The 18,370-nt window shown below is 44.0% G+C and overlaps 1 protein-coding gene across 1 annotated transcript in view; it reads right to left on the bottom strand.

The window, feature by feature from the left end:
* Window positions 1-9,200: 9,200 nt before the first annotated feature.
* Window positions 9,201-18,370, bottom strand: part of CWH43 (cell wall biogenesis 43 C-terminal homolog) — a 62,236-nt gene continuing 53,066 nt past the window's right edge. Inside the window, exons 12-16 of the mRNA XM_014594906.3 lie at window positions 16,713-16,862; window positions 13,700-13,844; window positions 13,333-13,394; window positions 11,798-11,953; window positions 9,201-10,368 (exon numbers count right to left, since the gene is read on the bottom strand). Of these exons, the coding sequence (XP_014450392.1) occupies window positions 10,281-10,368; window positions 11,798-11,953; window positions 13,333-13,394; window positions 13,700-13,844; window positions 16,713-16,862 (601 nt within the window). The 3' untranslated portion in view covers window positions 9,201-10,280. The remainder of the gene's footprint in view (window positions 10,369-11,797; window positions 11,954-13,332; window positions 13,395-13,699; window positions 13,845-16,712; window positions 16,863-18,370) is intronic.

The raw sequence follows: 18,370 nt of genomic DNA, 5'->3' as shown, positions 1-18,370 counted from the left end.
ACTGTTTGGTTATCTGGACCCCCTGCTGCTGTGCTGCTGCAGCCCACTTCTATGGCTGGACCAGCCTGTCCATTTGCCCCCTCCTTTCCTCATATTGGGCCTGCAGCTGCTCATTCCTGAGTCCACAGTGCATGCAGAGCGTTCACAGAGTGAGACAAGAGACTATAGCATTTCTAGTTTACTGCCTTGATGATGTCTCCTGAGATCCCTCATGCATTCAGCAGATGTTCTCCCAGCCAGCCTTGAGTTACCATCTATTCCACCATAAGCAACACTCCCATACACAGATGCAGCATCTGCTGTCAGGGGAGGGGGACATGAGGCTTTGTGTGAGTTTGAAACTTTCAGTGATTACAACATACTATAAAAACAGCCTTCCTGGACCCCCACACATCACTTGCCTGGACACGAATGCAAATACGCCTCAGCGAACCATGGTGAGTTCTCTGTTGCTACCCAGGACCCTACCCTCCCTGGGCCAGTGCCACTGATGGAAGAAGGACAGTCTGCTCTGACAGCATCCCTGGGAAGCACAGATCTGCCTTACAACATGAGAATCTGCTTCAAGCGGTACCTGTGGCAGAGCTATGAACTGCTCACACCCCAGGATCAGTTCACAAGTGCCAAAGCTATTGACAGTCTACCCAGCCATGACCTGTCTTGAGAGCAATTCCCAGGGTCTTGTCTGCTTAACAAGAGCCCTGTCTTGCCAGCCCTGGTTCTTTGAAGTCCATTTATTTTCATCATCCGTCCGTCCGTCCGCCTGTCCGTCCATCCATCACTTCTACCATGGTAGGTTGCTTTGCTTACATCGGTTTGGGATAGGGAGAGCAGTGCCTGATTTAGGCACAAGCTAAGTAAGCTACATCTTAGGGCCTCACATTATGAGGGGCCTCTAAATATGAAAAAAAACAACCTCACAAATCCAGTGTGCTCAGGACTCAGCACGTGCCGGAAATTTGAAAATGCCGCATTTTTTAAATCAGCACTGCAGCCAGTCACAAAGCTGGGGAGGGGTTGGGGGGATAGCAGCGGCCGGTCCCAGAGCACCAGCTGCATGCAGAGCAGTGGCACAGGGTGCTTAATGGAGGCAACAGCAGCCGTGTGCAACCTTCCCCCACCACTTCCAGGTTGGCGGGGAGGAGAGGCAGCCAGTCCAGAAGCGATGGGGGACGTGCCGGATTACTGGTAGTGCTATGGGGCCTCTTAAACTTGACATAGCTTAGGGCCCCAGCCTGTCATAATCCGGCTTTGAGGGGGAGGGTTTTTTTCTGGCCCTAGATGGGTATGATTACTGTATGGAAGGGGGCGTGCTCTGTGGGACCAGAGGGCTGAATTTCACATCTCCCACATGGGGATGGAGAAACATTAGGCAGCTTTTGGAGCCAAGGGAGTGGGGTGGGTTGTTTTTTTCTTTTTTGCTGTGGTGAGGCAGCCAGTTATCTATTGATTGACATTTTAGAAATTGCCTGCATTGCTCAATAAATACCCTGAGTCCCCTATCCATTGCTGGCTTCTGCTGTTGATTCTGTCTTGGTTCCTCACTGTGTGACCTCACAATGAATATGAGAACTTGCAACAGTTAGCTGAAGTGATTGAGAGGAGCTGTTAATGGCCCTATTTTTGCTGAGAGTTTCTACTGGCCCCTCTGCAGCTGAGGGGTTTGGAAGTGGGGGGATGGGATGGGACAGTGATAAGTCCTCTGATCAATGCTTAATGTAATAATGCATACACGGGGGGGGGGGGGGGGGGGGGGGCAGTAATTTACTCTACACCCATGCCCCAACAAGGTAAGACTTTGTGACGACAGGGTTGCCCAGATTCTGCTATGGCTTGCCACCATGAGTCCCTTCCTCCAGAGCCCAACCCTTCTCCCCTAAGCCCTGGGTCCTTGTGGCTGTGTGGAGCTGTGGCTAGCTGTGCTCTCCAGGGGTGTTGGGTTCCCTTCCTTTGGGCCTGAGTCATCAAGAAAAGGTGGGAAAAGCTGGTGGTTGGTCTCTCAGGCTGTGGCCCCTATGTGGAGACATACCAGAGCCTCTGTGCCTGCCTGCAGTCTGCTGGTTCATGGTCAGAGGATGGGGCTCCCTGGAGGTGGAGGGCACCTCCTGGGAATCCGTGCCCTGTGTCTCAATGTCTGCATCATCCCAGCTCACCTCCCCCTCATGTGCACCATGCTTCATAGTTGTGCTCAAGGGCAGGAATAAGCTGCAGCTGCACCTCTGCTCCCACCTCCTGAGATGTAGTGAGGACAAACACCAATGTGCTTGTCTCCTCGCAGGATGGCACCACACCTGCAGTCTTCCACTGCGGCCTTTGGGAACCCCTTCTGGGCATCTGTTTTGCTCGCTGTCACGGGGCAACCCATCAGCCCTTCCACATCTGCAGGTGTCCCTGACACCAAATCCTCCTGCCCCCTACCCCCATGGTGCCAAAGGTGTGTAGGGTTTTGATGGCTCTGTGTTCGGTGAGGATACAAAGCTTGTAAAAGGGCATGGTGTGCCTTCAGGCCCTGGAACACTTGTTGGAATCCTGTACCTGGCTAAAGGTGCCCTTCAACAGTTTTATTTTTACTCAACATTGCTTCCAGTCCCTGTGGTGCCCACAAACAAGCATCTGCTAGGCAGTGCTCATATCGATGTGCCTGTTGCAGTGCCTTTTCTATAGCTGGCTTCGGACCTTTTCCTCACCCCAGATGGCAATGAGGTTTCTCACTTCCCCAAATTCCCAGTTGTAACCATGAGGTTGGCTGATTGTGGAGGGGGAGCTGATCTATCCACGGTCCGCTATGTAGCTGGTGAAGTTGTCAACAACACTGGATGAACGAGGGTCTGACTTGCAGGGTGTCAGGGTACCTGGTAGTCAGCAGTAATGCCTGGACGACTGATAGTGTTCTTGGAAGGAATGATTGCTGGGAGTAGAGCAGTACTTGCAGAGTTGTGGGTCCCAGTGTGTGCGCCTGCTCCTGTAACAGCAGCTGTGGAGGGGCTGTGGAGGTCTGAAACAGGGGCTGAAACAGTCAGGATATCCCCATATGCTGAAACCCTTGAAGGTGCTCCCAGCAAATCACCTCCCCCCTTCACTGTGAAAAGGATCCCTTCAGTGTGCAAACTCTAGCCTGTAGGTGAGTGCTCATTGTCATCTAGCTGCCGCAGCTAGGCACACCCTCCATGCCTCTTAACGGGGCTTGATGGCTGGTGAAGGGCCTTTATTTGCCACTACTGGGCACATGCACCAACCCAGCTTTGGGAGCCCCAGAGCACGGATACATGCCTCGTCCATTTCAGCAGCCAGCTCTGTGCCAGCCACTGTTAAACTGACAGGGGCATGGGGGTGTTGGAGGATTTCCAGCCCCCAACCCAGGTACTGCACCCCAGGGATCCCAGCCCAGAGAGGCAGCCTATGCCCTCAACACCTCCAGCTGGCACTTCAAGCCCCTGACACGTTGCTGGTTGCTGACAGTAGCCGAGCTGGCTGCAGACAGAAAGTGGCAGTGCAGCTGTAGGGTGGGGAGGCGGTCTCTGAGCCCCCATCCTGGTCCAGCACCCCTCGGACCCCAGCCTGGGCTGCTTGCTGTGGCCTCAGGGAATGACTACATGGCTCAATTTCAGCAGCTGCCTGCCAGCTGGCATCCATAGCCCTGGCTGGCTTACAATGCAAGTAGCATTGCCCCCTACTGCCTGGCTTCTCTCACTGCATGGAGGCACAAGCTAATCCTTTGCATGTGGGCTTGTCTGTCTGGTTTTGATAACACTGTAAATTTTAGAGCTTTGTGTAAAGCGATAAAGTTTACAGCGATATTGCTAACTTCTGTCTACACCCTTAGTGCAAACTGTACAGAAGTTTCAGGTAGGTTAGATCAGGCAAAAAATAGCTGACCCAATCTAAGTTAACTGTACTTTAAAAGTAGGCTAACCATGGGAAAATGGAGTAAAACTGCAGATTTTACCCTTTACCAGAGGAAAATGCAGATTTCTCATTTTAGCAGAGAAACCCATGGATTTTGCACTTTTGCAAAGAGCTCTCTGCAGGCTGGCAGAGTTCCAGCCTGCAAGGGTCTGGGAAGGAGCAGGAAGAGGGCAACATATGCATGCACATGGCCTCCAGGCAGCCTGGAAAGTAGCTCCCACAGGTAAGTGGCGCGGGGCATAGGTGATGTGTAGTGGGAGCACATGCCCCCTGAGAGCGATGGTGCCCAACAGTGAGTGCTTTGGTTGGTAGGGGGGCACAAAGAGCACTACTGTCCCCCTTGAAATTGGCTCCACTGGTGGCATTGCCCCCCCGGTGCCTCTCCAGACTTGTGAGGCACCAGTCGCCCATTGAGGCCTCCGTAGGGACATTGGAAGAGAGTTGGGCAGGGCTGAGGATGCTGCCCAGTTGGGCAGTGCATTGGTCTCGAGTCCCAGAGCCACAACGTGCTGCCACAGGGCCCCAGTGGCAGCTGGTTCGGGGACTGGAAGGGAGGGGTCGACTCCCCACCACTGTGTACACTCCCAGGGATGCAGGGAAGACCCATGTCCCCCAGATATGTACTCAGGGCAGGGACAGCCATGGGCTGCCTGCTGCGGGCTTGGGCTTCCACCCTGCTGCCCTTCCCTGGGGCCTCTGCAGCTCAGCAGGTGAAACCCAGCACTGCAGGGAGCAGCAGGGCTGCACAGGAATCTCCTTGCTGCTGCAAGCTCCGCACTTTCCTGGTGTCACATCCTCTGCCCATGAGGCAGCAGTGAGGGGCACAATCCTATGCTGCCACCCCCACTGCTGCCATGGGCAGGGGACATGTGTGACAGACTAGTTGGCAGTGACTTAGCCCAGGGGTTTTGAAAAGGCAAAAGGTGATTGGAGGACTTGGGATTCCCTTTCCTCACCAATCTGGTAATGATTTGGCCCAGGGGTTTTGAAGGGGTAAAAGATGATTGGAGGACTTGGGATTCCCTTTACTCACCAATCAGGCCCCAGAGACTCACCCTCCATGTCCCCTGATTGGCCCCTTGGGTCACCTGGAGGGGGATAAAAGGGGCAGCGCGGCTGACTCAGGGGAGACTAGCGAGTGACCACAAGGAAGGAGCTTCAAAGAGCTGGACCAGCGGGGCAGGAGCAGTTGCCCCAGAAGCACCTGAAGGAGTGGGACCTGCAGACAGCAGTTAGACCCTCAGCAGTGTTGTGTACGGCCAGCAGGAGAGGCTCCCCGCTGGGCTCCAGGATCCCCTATGAGAGGCTGTGGCCAGCAGGAGAGGCTCCCCAGCTCCAGCAAGGATCTGAGCAGCAACCTGAGAGGTTCTCAGCTCTGCTTCCAGCTCCTTCAATAAGAGGCCAGGAAGCTGTGAGGCCAGGGCTCTGGGAAGGTCAAGCCCTCTTACAGGTTGGAGCAGTCTCAGCACTGGTAGTTGTGTGGTAGAGTGTCTGCCTACCAGGTAGAAGAACTGAATTCAGAATCCTAGCTGGGGCAAGTGAAGTAACAGGGAGAAATCCTTGTTGCAGTGGAAAGAGGTCATTGTGTTCTCCTTCTTTCCCCTCTCCAGGTACCTAGGCTCTATATTCCTTGTTATTTGACATTTTGTGCCTTTTATATTTCACCAACCAGTATTGTTTGTTCTGCTGTTTATGTTTTATATTTTGCTAACCCTGTCTTTTGTCAATGATTGTAAGTGTAACCTTTGTTGAATCCTGCCCCCTCGGGGCATTGTAGTGTCCCCTATACCCCCTGGTTTATGCCTGTTATGTTCCCAGTACTGTTCTCTCATTAAAAGGTATATGGTTAAGGTCCCATTGGTGGTCTGGCTGCAGCAGCTGGGCACCTCTGCCCCACCACTCCCCGCCACCCAAACCCTCAGTAGGCAGGCAGCAGCGAGGTGGAGCCGGGCTCTGCTCTGCTGCAGTAGCTATCACCTCCTGCCAGGAGCAGGGGACTGTGGACCCAGGTCCCTGCCCCCATAGCCCTGGCAGCCTGGAGGCCCCTCAGGCAGGGGGCTGTGGGAGGTTCTAGGGATGGGATTGAGGGGCCTTTCATTTTAAACAACAGATTTTGGGGGTTTTATCAGAGAATTTGCTATTTTTTTTTAATCAGGGAAAACCTGGATCCCTGCAGATCAGGTACAGTGAGACCGATCTATCTGAACTTTTATACACATTCATAACACAGCCCCAGGGTCAGGAAAGTTTAGACTCTGGGCCCAGCCCTGGGGATGTATTTTTCCTAGTCCACCCCAGCACCAGGCTATTTTTAGCCCCACAAATGTCTGTATGTACCCCATATATCACTTATAAAAAATTCACATGAATGTATAGATTATTTTTTTTTCTCTTTTTAAAAGTAATGATATTCAAATTACCCATACCTGTTTTGTGGTGTTTTCAGAGAGCACTCTTAATTGAAATTTTGCACACAAAGAAATCACAACAAATATACAGAATCTCTGAACATGCACACAAATCCTGAGGATGACAGAGAAGAAACTGTAGCACAGTATATGTCATCATGAATTAGATTACGGGGGCTGGAATCAGACTCACATTATTTTTAGGGAAGATCTCATGTTAGATTAGGTAACTGACTTTTGACAAGTTTAGGAGAAAGAAAAAATTCTCACAGATTAAACCTATTTCCTGTATTTTATGTAATTTTTTGTTTTCAAAGTATATTGTTAACTTTTTAATTGGCAAAACCAAAAAAAATCTATTTTAAAGGGAATGTCTTGAATTGAGTTTTCTAAATTATTTACCAAAAAAAGACTCATAAGGATTTTTCTCCTCTTGTTTTGATGTTCATAAATTCTTTGTCTGCAAAGGTTTAAGCTTACAAGAGTAAAATTACCAGTACTTATAATCATTAAGTATTTGTAGAATCTGCCTGTGGAGAATATTAGGTAATTTGGTGAGTTAGTGTTGTTTTATGTATGTGATTGTGGGAAGTAAAACCTGAGGTTGGACATGAAACAGTGATTTAACATCAGAAGAATCTGTAAAGACCCATTTGGTTATTTTATTAGGAGCAATATTTGTTCAAATGCCAGGAACTGCATGAAAACCAATGGAAGAATTGAGGCTTGCCAGCTGACATGGGGTTTTTGGGACCTTGCTGAAGGTCTCAGGAAAGGACTTTCAAGACAAAGACAAATCCATTAGAGACTATAGGGGCACATCCCCACAAGTAGGAATGTGTGTTTCCCAGAGACAAATAGCAACAGCACATTTGTGCTGTTGCTAGTTGTCCCCAGGGAACACCCCTGCATGCACACTGGCACATGGCAAGTTGCCCCAGGCCAGGTAGAGGAGACTGGGGCCAACAGCCTTACCTGGGGTTCTGGGGAGGCTCCCAGGGCTCCAGCAGTGGTGATCTGGGCGCACAGAGCATGGCCACCAGCCAAGCATGGCTCTGGCTGGCCAGGCTCTGGTTTCAGGCAGCATACACTGCTACCATGTGTGCTGCCCTGCTTTTTTCTGGCACCGGGATCTGGCGGTGTCAAAAAACCGCCACCATGCTGCTAATTAGCAACACAATGAATGCCTGCATTTGCAGCACATGCAGTTTGCAGTGCTGCAGACCACACATACACACTTGTGGAGGCACGCCCTAGCAGCCTTAGCTTCCAAGAAGGCAGCATTGAGAGAACATTCAGAGGACCCAGACTGTAGCAATTTCTGAGAGGGAAGTTTGAGCTGATATTGGTGGTAAGCCTTTCCTTGAGCTTGAGAGGACAAAGATCTCACCTTCTAAGTGAATTCATCCATGGCTTGTGAATTATAAATGATAAAGCAAGAGTTTGATAACCTGATCTGTAGTGGAACTGTGGTGACTGAATACCCCTTCAAAGAACGGGTGAGCCACCTGCTCCTGGGGAGCAGAGTGAAGGCAGGGGAGGTGTCATGGGATGGAGTCCTCAAGGATGGCCATGATCTCCTAAGGGCCCTTGACCTTGCCAATTTGGCCCAATGGGCACCCTCAGTTCTCGCCCACCACGTCTTTGATGGAAAATATAAAAATAGGGAGGCTGCCTTTAAGGCCTCTTGGACATGGTTTGATAGACTCTCTGAACCCCATGGGTTCCCAGACCTCTTGTAGGTCCCATTTCACAACAGGTGTTTCGGAAGCACCCTAGCCTTATGGGCTTTATGTGTGGCTCCAACCACCCCTTTACCATGCCCCAAGCCTCGCAGATGGTACTGGCATTGTCTTGCCTAGGTCTCATAATTCGGCCCCTTGTCCTCGCTGGGCTCTCCGCAGCCCTGTCTCTGCGCCCCTCTGCACCGGGGTCTGTGCCCCCCAAATGCCACGCCCTCTCTGGCGCCAGGGTCCCCACGGGGACGTGGGTCCCCAATGAGGCCTCCTCCTTCCCCAAATAGCCTCACCCAAACCACCAGTCTTATACAATGACAAATAAAATATAAGACCCTGGGCTATAACATAACACAAGCTACATAAGTTGAGCTCGGCCCCTCTACATTACTCAAGCAGAACCCAGTCATACCACCACTTACTTCAGGAGGGCTCCTCCCTTGACCACCAGCAGAGAACTGCCTCCTAGTCCCCAGCCTGGGGTTTATATGGGCCCAGGGCCCTGCCCCTTCCAGCCAGCTGACCAGGTGCAGGTGCAGGCTAATTTCCTCATTAGCTGGTTGCCATGACAACCTGCACCTGGGCTCCTGTCTGGCTCTTTGAGCTCTTCCCAGGCAGTTTCTGCTCTTTTAAGAGCAGGCACCTAAGTGCCCTGCGACAGGGTGATATGACTGAGACATGAGACACTTGGTGGTAGCAGTTGCTGGAGTCCAGAGAACAGGGAACCATTAAACTGGATACAGACAAAGTATTGTAAAATGCACAAAACAAAAGATACTCAGATACTCTTGGAAAAGGTGAGTGGTACCAAATTTTCAGAGAGATGAGATTTTTGAATTAACAGTCTAATTTTAATAAAACTACTCACCGTGTTCCTATGCAGACAAAGTTTCTGCTTGATACTGTAGTTGACCTGTACGTAAAATTTCCACTGTTGTAAGTAGAACCTGTGCACGCATAAGACCACTGCAGGACCCGGATAAACATGTCTGACAAGAGCTTTTGAAACAAAATGTTTACAGTGGCATGATTGCTTGGTATTTATCATAATGCCAAAGAATGCCACACAGCTTGTGGCACCAAACATCTCATTCCAATATACACAAAAAAGTAGAATGCCAGACAAGAAATGGGCATCTTTAAAACAGTGCCTTTTGAGACAACAATTACAATCAGCCTTTTATTTTGTACATAGAAGTCTTAACTTTTATGAAGCGGATTTTGTGTTCATTTAAGGTATAGAATATGGCCCAAAGTGTATCAAAACCATAGCAATTTGGTAAAAACCTAATTTACCATTCATAACTAAAATGATGTTAAACCGTTTGTTAGAAAAGTGCAAACAATTTCTTGAAAAAGTCATGTCCCTCTTATATCTTCTGTGCATATCAAAATGGATACATTAAAGAATGAATTAAAATATTTGCACAATATAATTTAGAACAGCAACAAATGCAAATATGATCACAATGTGTCAAAATGCATATGCTATAGGGGTTGGACCACATTTTATAGTTTCCTTTCTCATCCCAGTGAAAACTGTCTCCTATAATTTATAATCTGAGAAGACCCTGGACAGATGTGTACTTTTTGTTGCCCTATCAGGATTATGCAGTTTAATATATGGGCAGATTTTGTTACTCCATTCTTTTGTATTGCTCAAGCTGTTCAAAATGAGCAAAATTGGCTGTATTCTATGACTTTGATTCCCTCAGCCTGTTGAAAGTCTTAGAGGGTAAAGACTAGTATAGCCAGCTGGAGCTCCCAGTGCAAAGGGCATGTTAGAGGAGGGCAGCTAGATACGTTCAAAATGGCAAGCAATTCCTTCAGGATCACATAGCATAGAACATGGCAGCATAAAAGAGAATGAAAGAGCCATGTCCAGCCCCCCATTCTCTGCTTTACTACAAGCTTTGCCCTCCAGCGTTCTCCAGTTTACTGACAAATCTGTCCCTATAAAATAAAACTTAAAAAAATAACACTCACTTTTCCTTTTACACCAATGTCCATGTTGATTGACACTCACTCTAAACAAAATACTAAAAAATCTTTTCTTTATGGTCCACTCAAGTTCCTCTGTTATCAGTCAGGACATAATGGGCAGATTTTAATAATATTGCACTACCTGATAGTTTTTCCGTTTTAACTTGCATAGTATGGTTTGGTTTGTAGTTCTGTTTAAAGCTCCAGACCTTTCCTCTTCACCAGATTGATACATTATTTCCTCATTCTAGTCTCCTGTTTTGAAATACTTGGGAGTACTCATATGAAAATGATGAATATGTTCATAATTGTGTCCATCTTTGTAGGATCCAAACCTAAGTAAAAATATTGAATATTGGGTAAAATGAAATATTCTATGTAATCAAACTCTGCCATTTTAAAGTGTAATTAATATTTCATCTTAATTATTGTTGGTATTAATTTCTTATAGCAATATGCCATAATTTAATTTGCATCATGATCAACTATAAATCAGAATCCAGTCAAGTGAGAAATGTTTAACAGAAGCATTTAATTTCTTATACTGTGGATTCATGTAATGGGATTAATGCCCTGGACAGTCTATAAATAAAACTCCAGGTAACATGTTTTGAAGTTTCACTTTTTCACTGAAATCCTAGCCCCATCTTACCCTAGGGGGTTTGCACTGTTAATGTCTCACACTTCTTAGTCTTAAAAGCATGCCAAAATGTTATAAACCTTAGATCAATGGCATCATATATATTTCATACCACATTTAAACTGTCTCTTAACTTGTGTTTGACTGGTATGGTAGGTGTGTTCAGACAAGGAAAACCAGATTGTTTATTCAAAATGTCAGCATTAGACATGTAAAAACCATAACAATTTTCTTTTAAAAGTTATACAGGAGTTAAAAAAAGTAAAACTTATGCTTTGATGGTTGTCATTGTCCTGCTTTCAAGCAGCAGCTAAAGAATTTCAAACGGGAAATAATTCTACATTGAAATCAACTGAAAAATATCTGGACTTTGAATCCTGATGGTAGGTAAGTTTCAACATATGGGATACAGTGTGTAAACCCTAATGCATGAATAATAAGTAATGATCTCAATATCTGAAAAACAGACATTGAAACTTACCTCAAACTTCACTACCACTTCTGATTTCCAACCTGCCCTCATTTCTCTTACTTCCTATGTATTAGCAGGTAAATGGAACCATCCATGGAATAAATGAGACCTTCCTTAGCCACAGGAAGATCAAATTTCCACAGTATTCTCATTGTCATTTTCCACAAAGCATATAAATAAACTGCCTCAGAACTCTTTTCCTTTAACGTTTGTTCTGACTCCTCATTATTCAGGACTCATATTATTTTAAATGGTCTCCATAATGAATATTTAGCATTTATATTTCATTTTATATTTCAAATGATAATACATTATGGGTTTCATCCTTGGAAGTGCCACGGAACATACAACATGTAACTCCCATTACATTTCAAAAGGATTGCAAATGCTTGTAATCTCTCAGGATCAAGTGCTAAGCATGGGGTAACTTACACATCACTAGTGTGGGGTAGGTATTAACTTCAATTTTCAGAGCAGTACATGGGAGATATAGAAAAGCTATGAGACTTACTCAAATCATATGCCCTATCAGTGGGGGGAAAAAAATCAGGCTAGAAATCAGGGGCTCTGGCCTCCCAATTTTGTCTTGGCCATATCCCATGTTGTATTAAACAATTTTATTGGTGTTGTTGTTCTTTTTAAATACACTAACCTGGGATTGAAATGAATATCCTCAGGAACTTGGCTGGGGTTGATGACAATTTTGTCATTGTCAATATAATTCTCCAAGTCATCTGGAATTCGAAACTTAGCCATCTGAACTTCTGAATCACTTAGGCCAGCATGAGAAATGCGGGCATAACCCAACCTATCAGGGTACAAATGCAGAATTGCCTTGAAACAGCAATTTCATTACATTAAAACTTTGGTAACACTCATAGTTACCATTGTAACTGACCAATATCATTCTTTCCATTCCTATAGCATCCTTCATGCAAAATTTTCAAAGCAATTTACACATGTAAACTTTACAACACAAATTTGCAAAAGTAAAAAGGTAAGAAACTGTGTTAAGTGCCTAAGACCACATGCTGGGCAAGGATTATTGCTTAGGAAGCACTATGTTGTAAGTTACTGCTTTTAGAATAGACACACTGATACAATCACAAGTCAACTTTTTCAATTAAATCACTCTGAAAGTCTCCAATATGTATTCAGGGAAGGCAACTGAACTTAAAGTGCGGGAATAGCCATAAAAGTTACTTCAAAACAGTCACATAGGGACGTAGCTGGATGTCCGGGGCACATGGACAGTGATGACTTCCAGTTGCCACATGATAGCAATAGTGATCACATAGCTGCCAGCAACAATTGCTTTTTCGAACACCTCCCCCCCCACACAAACACACACAACTCAGCACCCAGTGTGTTTGCCACTTTCACCCTTCCCTAGTTACACCACTGCTTTAAAAATTACTCCTTGAACAGCAGTTACAGACAAACATTTTTCACTATGTTTTACTCCTATTAACATGCCAGAATACATATAGCTGTAGCACAGTGAGCTAGACTGAATTCTCGTTCATGCATCGCCAATGGAATTATTTACAAGAAGCTTGACTACTCTGGCCCTAGTCCAGGAAGGCTCTTAAACACGTGCTTAACTGTAAACATGTGCATATCCTCATTGACTTCACTATCAGTGTTGCTGGAGTGAGTCCAGAGCGCTCAACATCTTGCATAAGCCTGCCCTAAAATACAATTTCAGAATTCATAAAATCTGCGTGGTGATATGAGCGTCCAAAAGAACTCAGCTTGGTTTTCGCACTGCAGGATGAAATTGCAAAGCTGAGCCTTGAGGGGTAGGGCAAGAGAAAGGTGTCTTTTTGTGCATTAATTGAGCAGTTCTAATCTGAAATGTCTTGGCACACAAAGATAGAACTCTCATAATGACATTTTTATAATTTCACTTTACACAGTAGAATCACAAAAACTCTTAAAATCTATCTTTCAGTGTTTCATCTTACCTCATATACCTAACCACCATAAATAGTTTTCTTAACACTTTACCTTTAGCTAGTCTAAAAAAATAAAGAACTTTGTAAATTAAAGAAAAGAACAGTGTAAATTTAAGTTCTTTTGTTCATATGAGTTATACAGATTTCTATCATAATATCTAAAAATTAGATATCTAGATATTAGAAAATTAGCATCTTTCAAGTCAATAAGTCATCCATTATGACATACCTTATTAGTCCACGATACATAATATAATCACACCATCTGTCATGATCTGTATTATCAATATCCTGCAGGGGAAAAGAAATCAAACAAATGAAGAAAAATGTTTCTTCAAAGACAGTTTACATTAGTATCATACCCATGGGTAAACATAGTGCAAAGAAAGAAAAATGTGATATTAGATCCAGAGAGGTAAATGAAAGAAGACTCATTTTTAAGGCATTTTTAAGATTTTAAACTACAGTAATATTTACTAGCAGGTAAGTGAAATATAGAACTCATTTTAAAACAAGCTGTGTGAGTTTTTTGAGCGTATAAACTGTATTTTTAATTCAGTTAATTGTTATTTGTAGTAGTAGTAATTCAAGATTACCAAAACATTCCCATTTTCAATTAACTCTGTGTAATCTCTGGATCCAGGAGCTGAAGTGATATATCCAAGAAATACAACCTGCTTAGAGCTAGCCCTTAACAGCTTTGCAACAGCTCTGGCCTGGAGTTTTCTGTCCAAGTCCTCTCTGGAAAAAAAAAGTATATTTTAAAAAGACTATTCTGGCCCTTAAAAAAAGAACACTATTGCACAGAAAACCACCTATAGGCTTAACACATACATACCTGTGTAACTGTGTACAACAAAAAATTACAATGATAGGTTGCTTTTATATTTTATATTTTTTCAGGGCTTCATTTTTTCAGTGCATATAAAACTGTAGGTTCTCTCACTTAAGTACTTTCCATGAACACTTTGTTCTACATTTTTTATACAGTGCTCATCTGCAGGTATTATATTTGCTGTGGTCAGTCTGTTTACATTAGAGGTGTAGCTATCCCAGCACACAATTGCCTCACATGTTTAGGGATGTCCACAGTTTAACATGATTTATGTTATGGACAGGACAACATTGTCTTAGAATTTTGCTATCACATTATAGTGTAACTTACATGAAGTCGTTTTCCTAATGCCACTCAAGAACTATGCCATCCCAGAAACACTACTGACAAAAATGGCCACCCAGAACACCTCACGTAATTGTGGTTTGACAGTATGAGACTTAAGTGTCACAAAACCCTGGTTGCAACTTTACAGACTGTAGCCTAAGTAAAACCTTACTATGCCCTGTAATGCTATGTAAGGTACTATGACTGAATCTTAACTGTAATACACTGTAGATCAGGAGTGGGCCTGGACTGGATAAGTAAAGCAATGCTTGGTACAAGGTGCTCTTCCTGAGACCCTTCTGCCTACAATCTTGCAGTTGGTTGTAAGTGGGGAAAACCAAGTCCCTCTCTCAAAGGACAGACAAATGCTGACCATGATGGTGAGGGAGTGAAACCTCTGTCAAGAAAACTGTAGGACTAGCAATACTGCAAGCTCCAAGCATTAAAAAATCCTGGGTAACACCTTACAAAACATAAGATTAGCTAGAATTAATAAAAGGTTTGTTGTAAAATAATACAGTTCAGGTTATTTTTGTCTGCCTTCTACCTTTAGAGATTGAGTGTATATTTACAAGCCATTCACTGCATCTAGGAAAGCTAGAGACATTTTTAAAAAAAAATGAACACCAAGATCCTTAAAATCATTTACTACTGGAGCTTGAGCTCTAAGGAAAAAAAACTTGGTAAATACTATGAGAATTGGCAGCACTAGTATTCTTCCTTAAATAAACAGAAAGTTAACCTTACTATTTTATTCCACTAAGAACAATTTTTGAGTGTAGGAGGTGGTGTTGGAGAAATCCCTGAATTGGATTGAAAATTAAAAGACACATTCCAATTGAAACAAGTATCAGCATTGTACTCTTCTTGTGTAAAGCCACAAGGCCAAAGGTCTTGCATGAATGAACATTCCATTGTTACCGATTATGTCTATATACCACTCATTTTGCTAACAAGAATTCCCACTGTTTACAGGAGTTCTTTTATGATTAAATTCCTATCTGACTGCAAAATTTCTCTAGGTATAAACTACATCAAATAATAGAAAATTCCCTAATTGTCTCTACAAAATTGGGCATTTTTTACTGGATAACACAGAGAATAAAGTAGAATAAAATAACAATACTTAAAGAGTCTCAGAATCTGTCCATTATTATTACTATGGATTATACAGCAGCATTCAAAACACTTTTTTAAGGGAAAGACTCAGAAAGACAATCGATTTGTTAGTCACATTATGCTTCTGAGTTGCCATTTTTTATTTCTGATGCTGGAGGCAATATTTCACAGTATTAGTTCTAGATGCCCAGAGATATGACTATGGCCACATACAAGCATTATTTTTCTACTAAGAAAAACTATGAGCATGAAATAATGCATTCAATTTCTCCTGTGGGAAACATTCTCCTTCTGGGAGAAAGATTTTCCAGGTGTCAACCTGGGAGATCTCTCTTGCAAGGGTAAATGTTTATCTACTCCCCTTCTGTTCTGGTCCTGGGGAAATGGGGAAATGAACTAGCAGGGCAATGCTGCCCCCCTTCCCCAGACCTGGGACTGCCCAAGGGAGGGAACAGAAGAGGACCAGAGCAGTTTAGTCCCTAGTCTGAGAAGCAGGTAGGGGGTTTACTGTGCTGCTTCCTCCACTCAGCTTCCAGCCAGATCCTTGTTCCCCACTACCTCCTCAGACCAGGGTCCTCCAGCTTAGGGTAGGGGCTGGAGGTTTTGCCATTCTGTTCCTGGAGTCTGGAAGCAGAACAGAGCAGGCTGCTCCCCATCTGTTCTCTAGTCTGGGGAAGGTGCAAGGAGTGTTTCCCTGCCACTCCACTCCCTCTGGAGACCAGGAAGAGTAGAGCAGCCACCATTCTCCATGCCATCCTCAAATCAAGAGCTGAACACTTGTATACACTGTCTCAGAAAGATTTCTCCTGGTGGAAATTTCTCAGAAATTAATACCTGTTCATGGCCTGGATTTTTTTTCTTTGTTTACACAATGTGTTTTATTGGAAGCCTGAAAATCTCCCATCTTTCAGTGCAACAAAAATCAACTCCACACTTAGCTCCTTGAATTTCTTACTAAGCCACACTTTCTGCACCTGTAGCCAGCTCTACCATCCTCATATAATATAATGAAATTCTTTTAATCTACTGAAGGAGGATCTGATCTAAACAAATAGGTATACACTATGATATAAAACCAGTGTAATAGCTTTTTAAGGTCTGTAACAATGGATACCAGAGGCCCAAACGATTTTAGAAGATTCATTCTCTTTTAAACTGACACAGCAAGACCCTTTCCCCAAGAATTATCTGCATCTCAGTATCTTTTCTGATGTGCCTGATTTTAAAACAGCATTATGGAAGACATTTACACTTTAAAAGCATTACTCAGTGCCAATTACATTTTGCTTTCCATTTTCTATGCCATGGGGTTAATAAGAAATACGCACTCTTCATTTCCAAAGTGAGCAACAACAAAATCCACCAGCTTCCCTGTAAAGTTGACAGACATGGAGATGGCTGGGGCAATCTCTCCCTCAGGGGATGGGAGAAGATGATGAGTAGATCTCACTATTGGGTATCTTGAAAGAACCATAATCCTAAATGGAAATAAATAAAAAGACTGTTAAACGTCTTAGTTCTAAAACACAATGCGTATGATTTAGACACAAGCAGACCAAACACATTGATATCCGACCTACTAACACTGGTCTAACACTGCTCTACAGTTAATAAAAGAAGGTAAGTGGAACTGGACAATAGTTAGTATGTATGGATTAATTTTAGCATTTAGAGCTTGAACCAGTTTCTCCAAAGTGAATGAATAGATTCTCTCTTCAATGGACTTTGGATCAGACTCTAAATTTTTAGCATAGCATCTCAGCAAATTTATATCTGCTAGTCTCATGACAGCAGGCTCAGTGCCAAACTGTACAAAACAAATGCAGCACAGAGTAAAATAGCTGTAAAAATGAATATATTCAATATCTGTATTTATAAATGTAATAAAATCATTTTTAAAGTTTTTATATTAAAAAATCAACAAATACCTGAATAAATTATTTAACTGTTTTGTCAGTTAAAACTTTGTTAAAAAATTGTCAGTATAGTCTTTCAATAAGGAAAGAAGCTGCAAAGGGTCTACTGTCAGGCACCGAGCACCCCAGGAAAATGCGAAAATAAGATCACTGTGCCATTTACAGCTCCTAATAGCATAGCCCTTCCAGACAAAGTACACACTTGTTATGGTGTCCCCGACAGGGTATGGTGCATTTCAGAAAAAGTTTCCAAAAAACCCAGCAGAACTACATTGACTACCTCATAACCTACAGAATGGTGGGAGGCAGCTAGAGGAGGGGGGGAGGGGGATCTTTTGAAAATTGCGTTTATACACTAAAGCCTAAAACTACCCAAGAAGAGTGGCTCAGGGAAGGAGAGCTGAACTAAGTGGTTGGTATCCTGCAGGCAAAACAGGACTTCATGCAAACGATCCTAATATAATTTTTTGGTTTATAATATTTACAAGTAAACCACTCCTAATTGCAAACCTTCTGTTTTTTTCAGCTCCAGTCTAGACATTTTTCATGTAGTTTTTACTGTCACAAAATATTTTATGAGGTGGTATTTTAGTAGGAAATTTTATCAAGCAATACTCATTCTTGATCTGCTTGATTCTGCCTCCTTTAAATCAGGGGTGTCAGACCTGCAGATGTGGGTCATCCAATCTGCCATCTGTCATAACCCAATGATTTTTAGTGCCTCGGCACATTGGAATTTTCCCGCCACATGGAGCTTTCTTTGCACGGTGGATTTCTCAGCTGCAGAGAGAAATCCCTGGTGCAAAGAGTTCCCGCCACACATATGCAAATTTGTACCTCATTATTGGCTGATTCTAAATTATTCCTACGTGGCGGCTAGCAATTGGCTCGCTAGCCGTACAAAAGGTTAGAGCGGTTTCCGCCTAAGTTGGAGGACTCCACAACCATCTCGTGGGGAACTCTGAGCGCGCTGTGGAGCCTAGCAAACTCCGCATGTGTCTTGGAGGAGGACAGAGAGGCCTGATCAGCTCTTAGCCACTCCCCGTCATAGTGTAATTTGACGTATCCCC

Source organism: Alligator mississippiensis, chromosome 2, assembly GCF_030867095.1.
Source record: "Alligator mississippiensis isolate rAllMis1 chromosome 2, rAllMis1, whole genome shotgun sequence".
Taxonomy (NCBI): Eukaryota; Metazoa; Chordata; order Crocodylia; family Alligatoridae; genus Alligator; species Alligator mississippiensis.
Note: the sequence above shows the minus strand (reverse complement) of the source record. Positions and strands in the feature narration are given on the sequence as shown.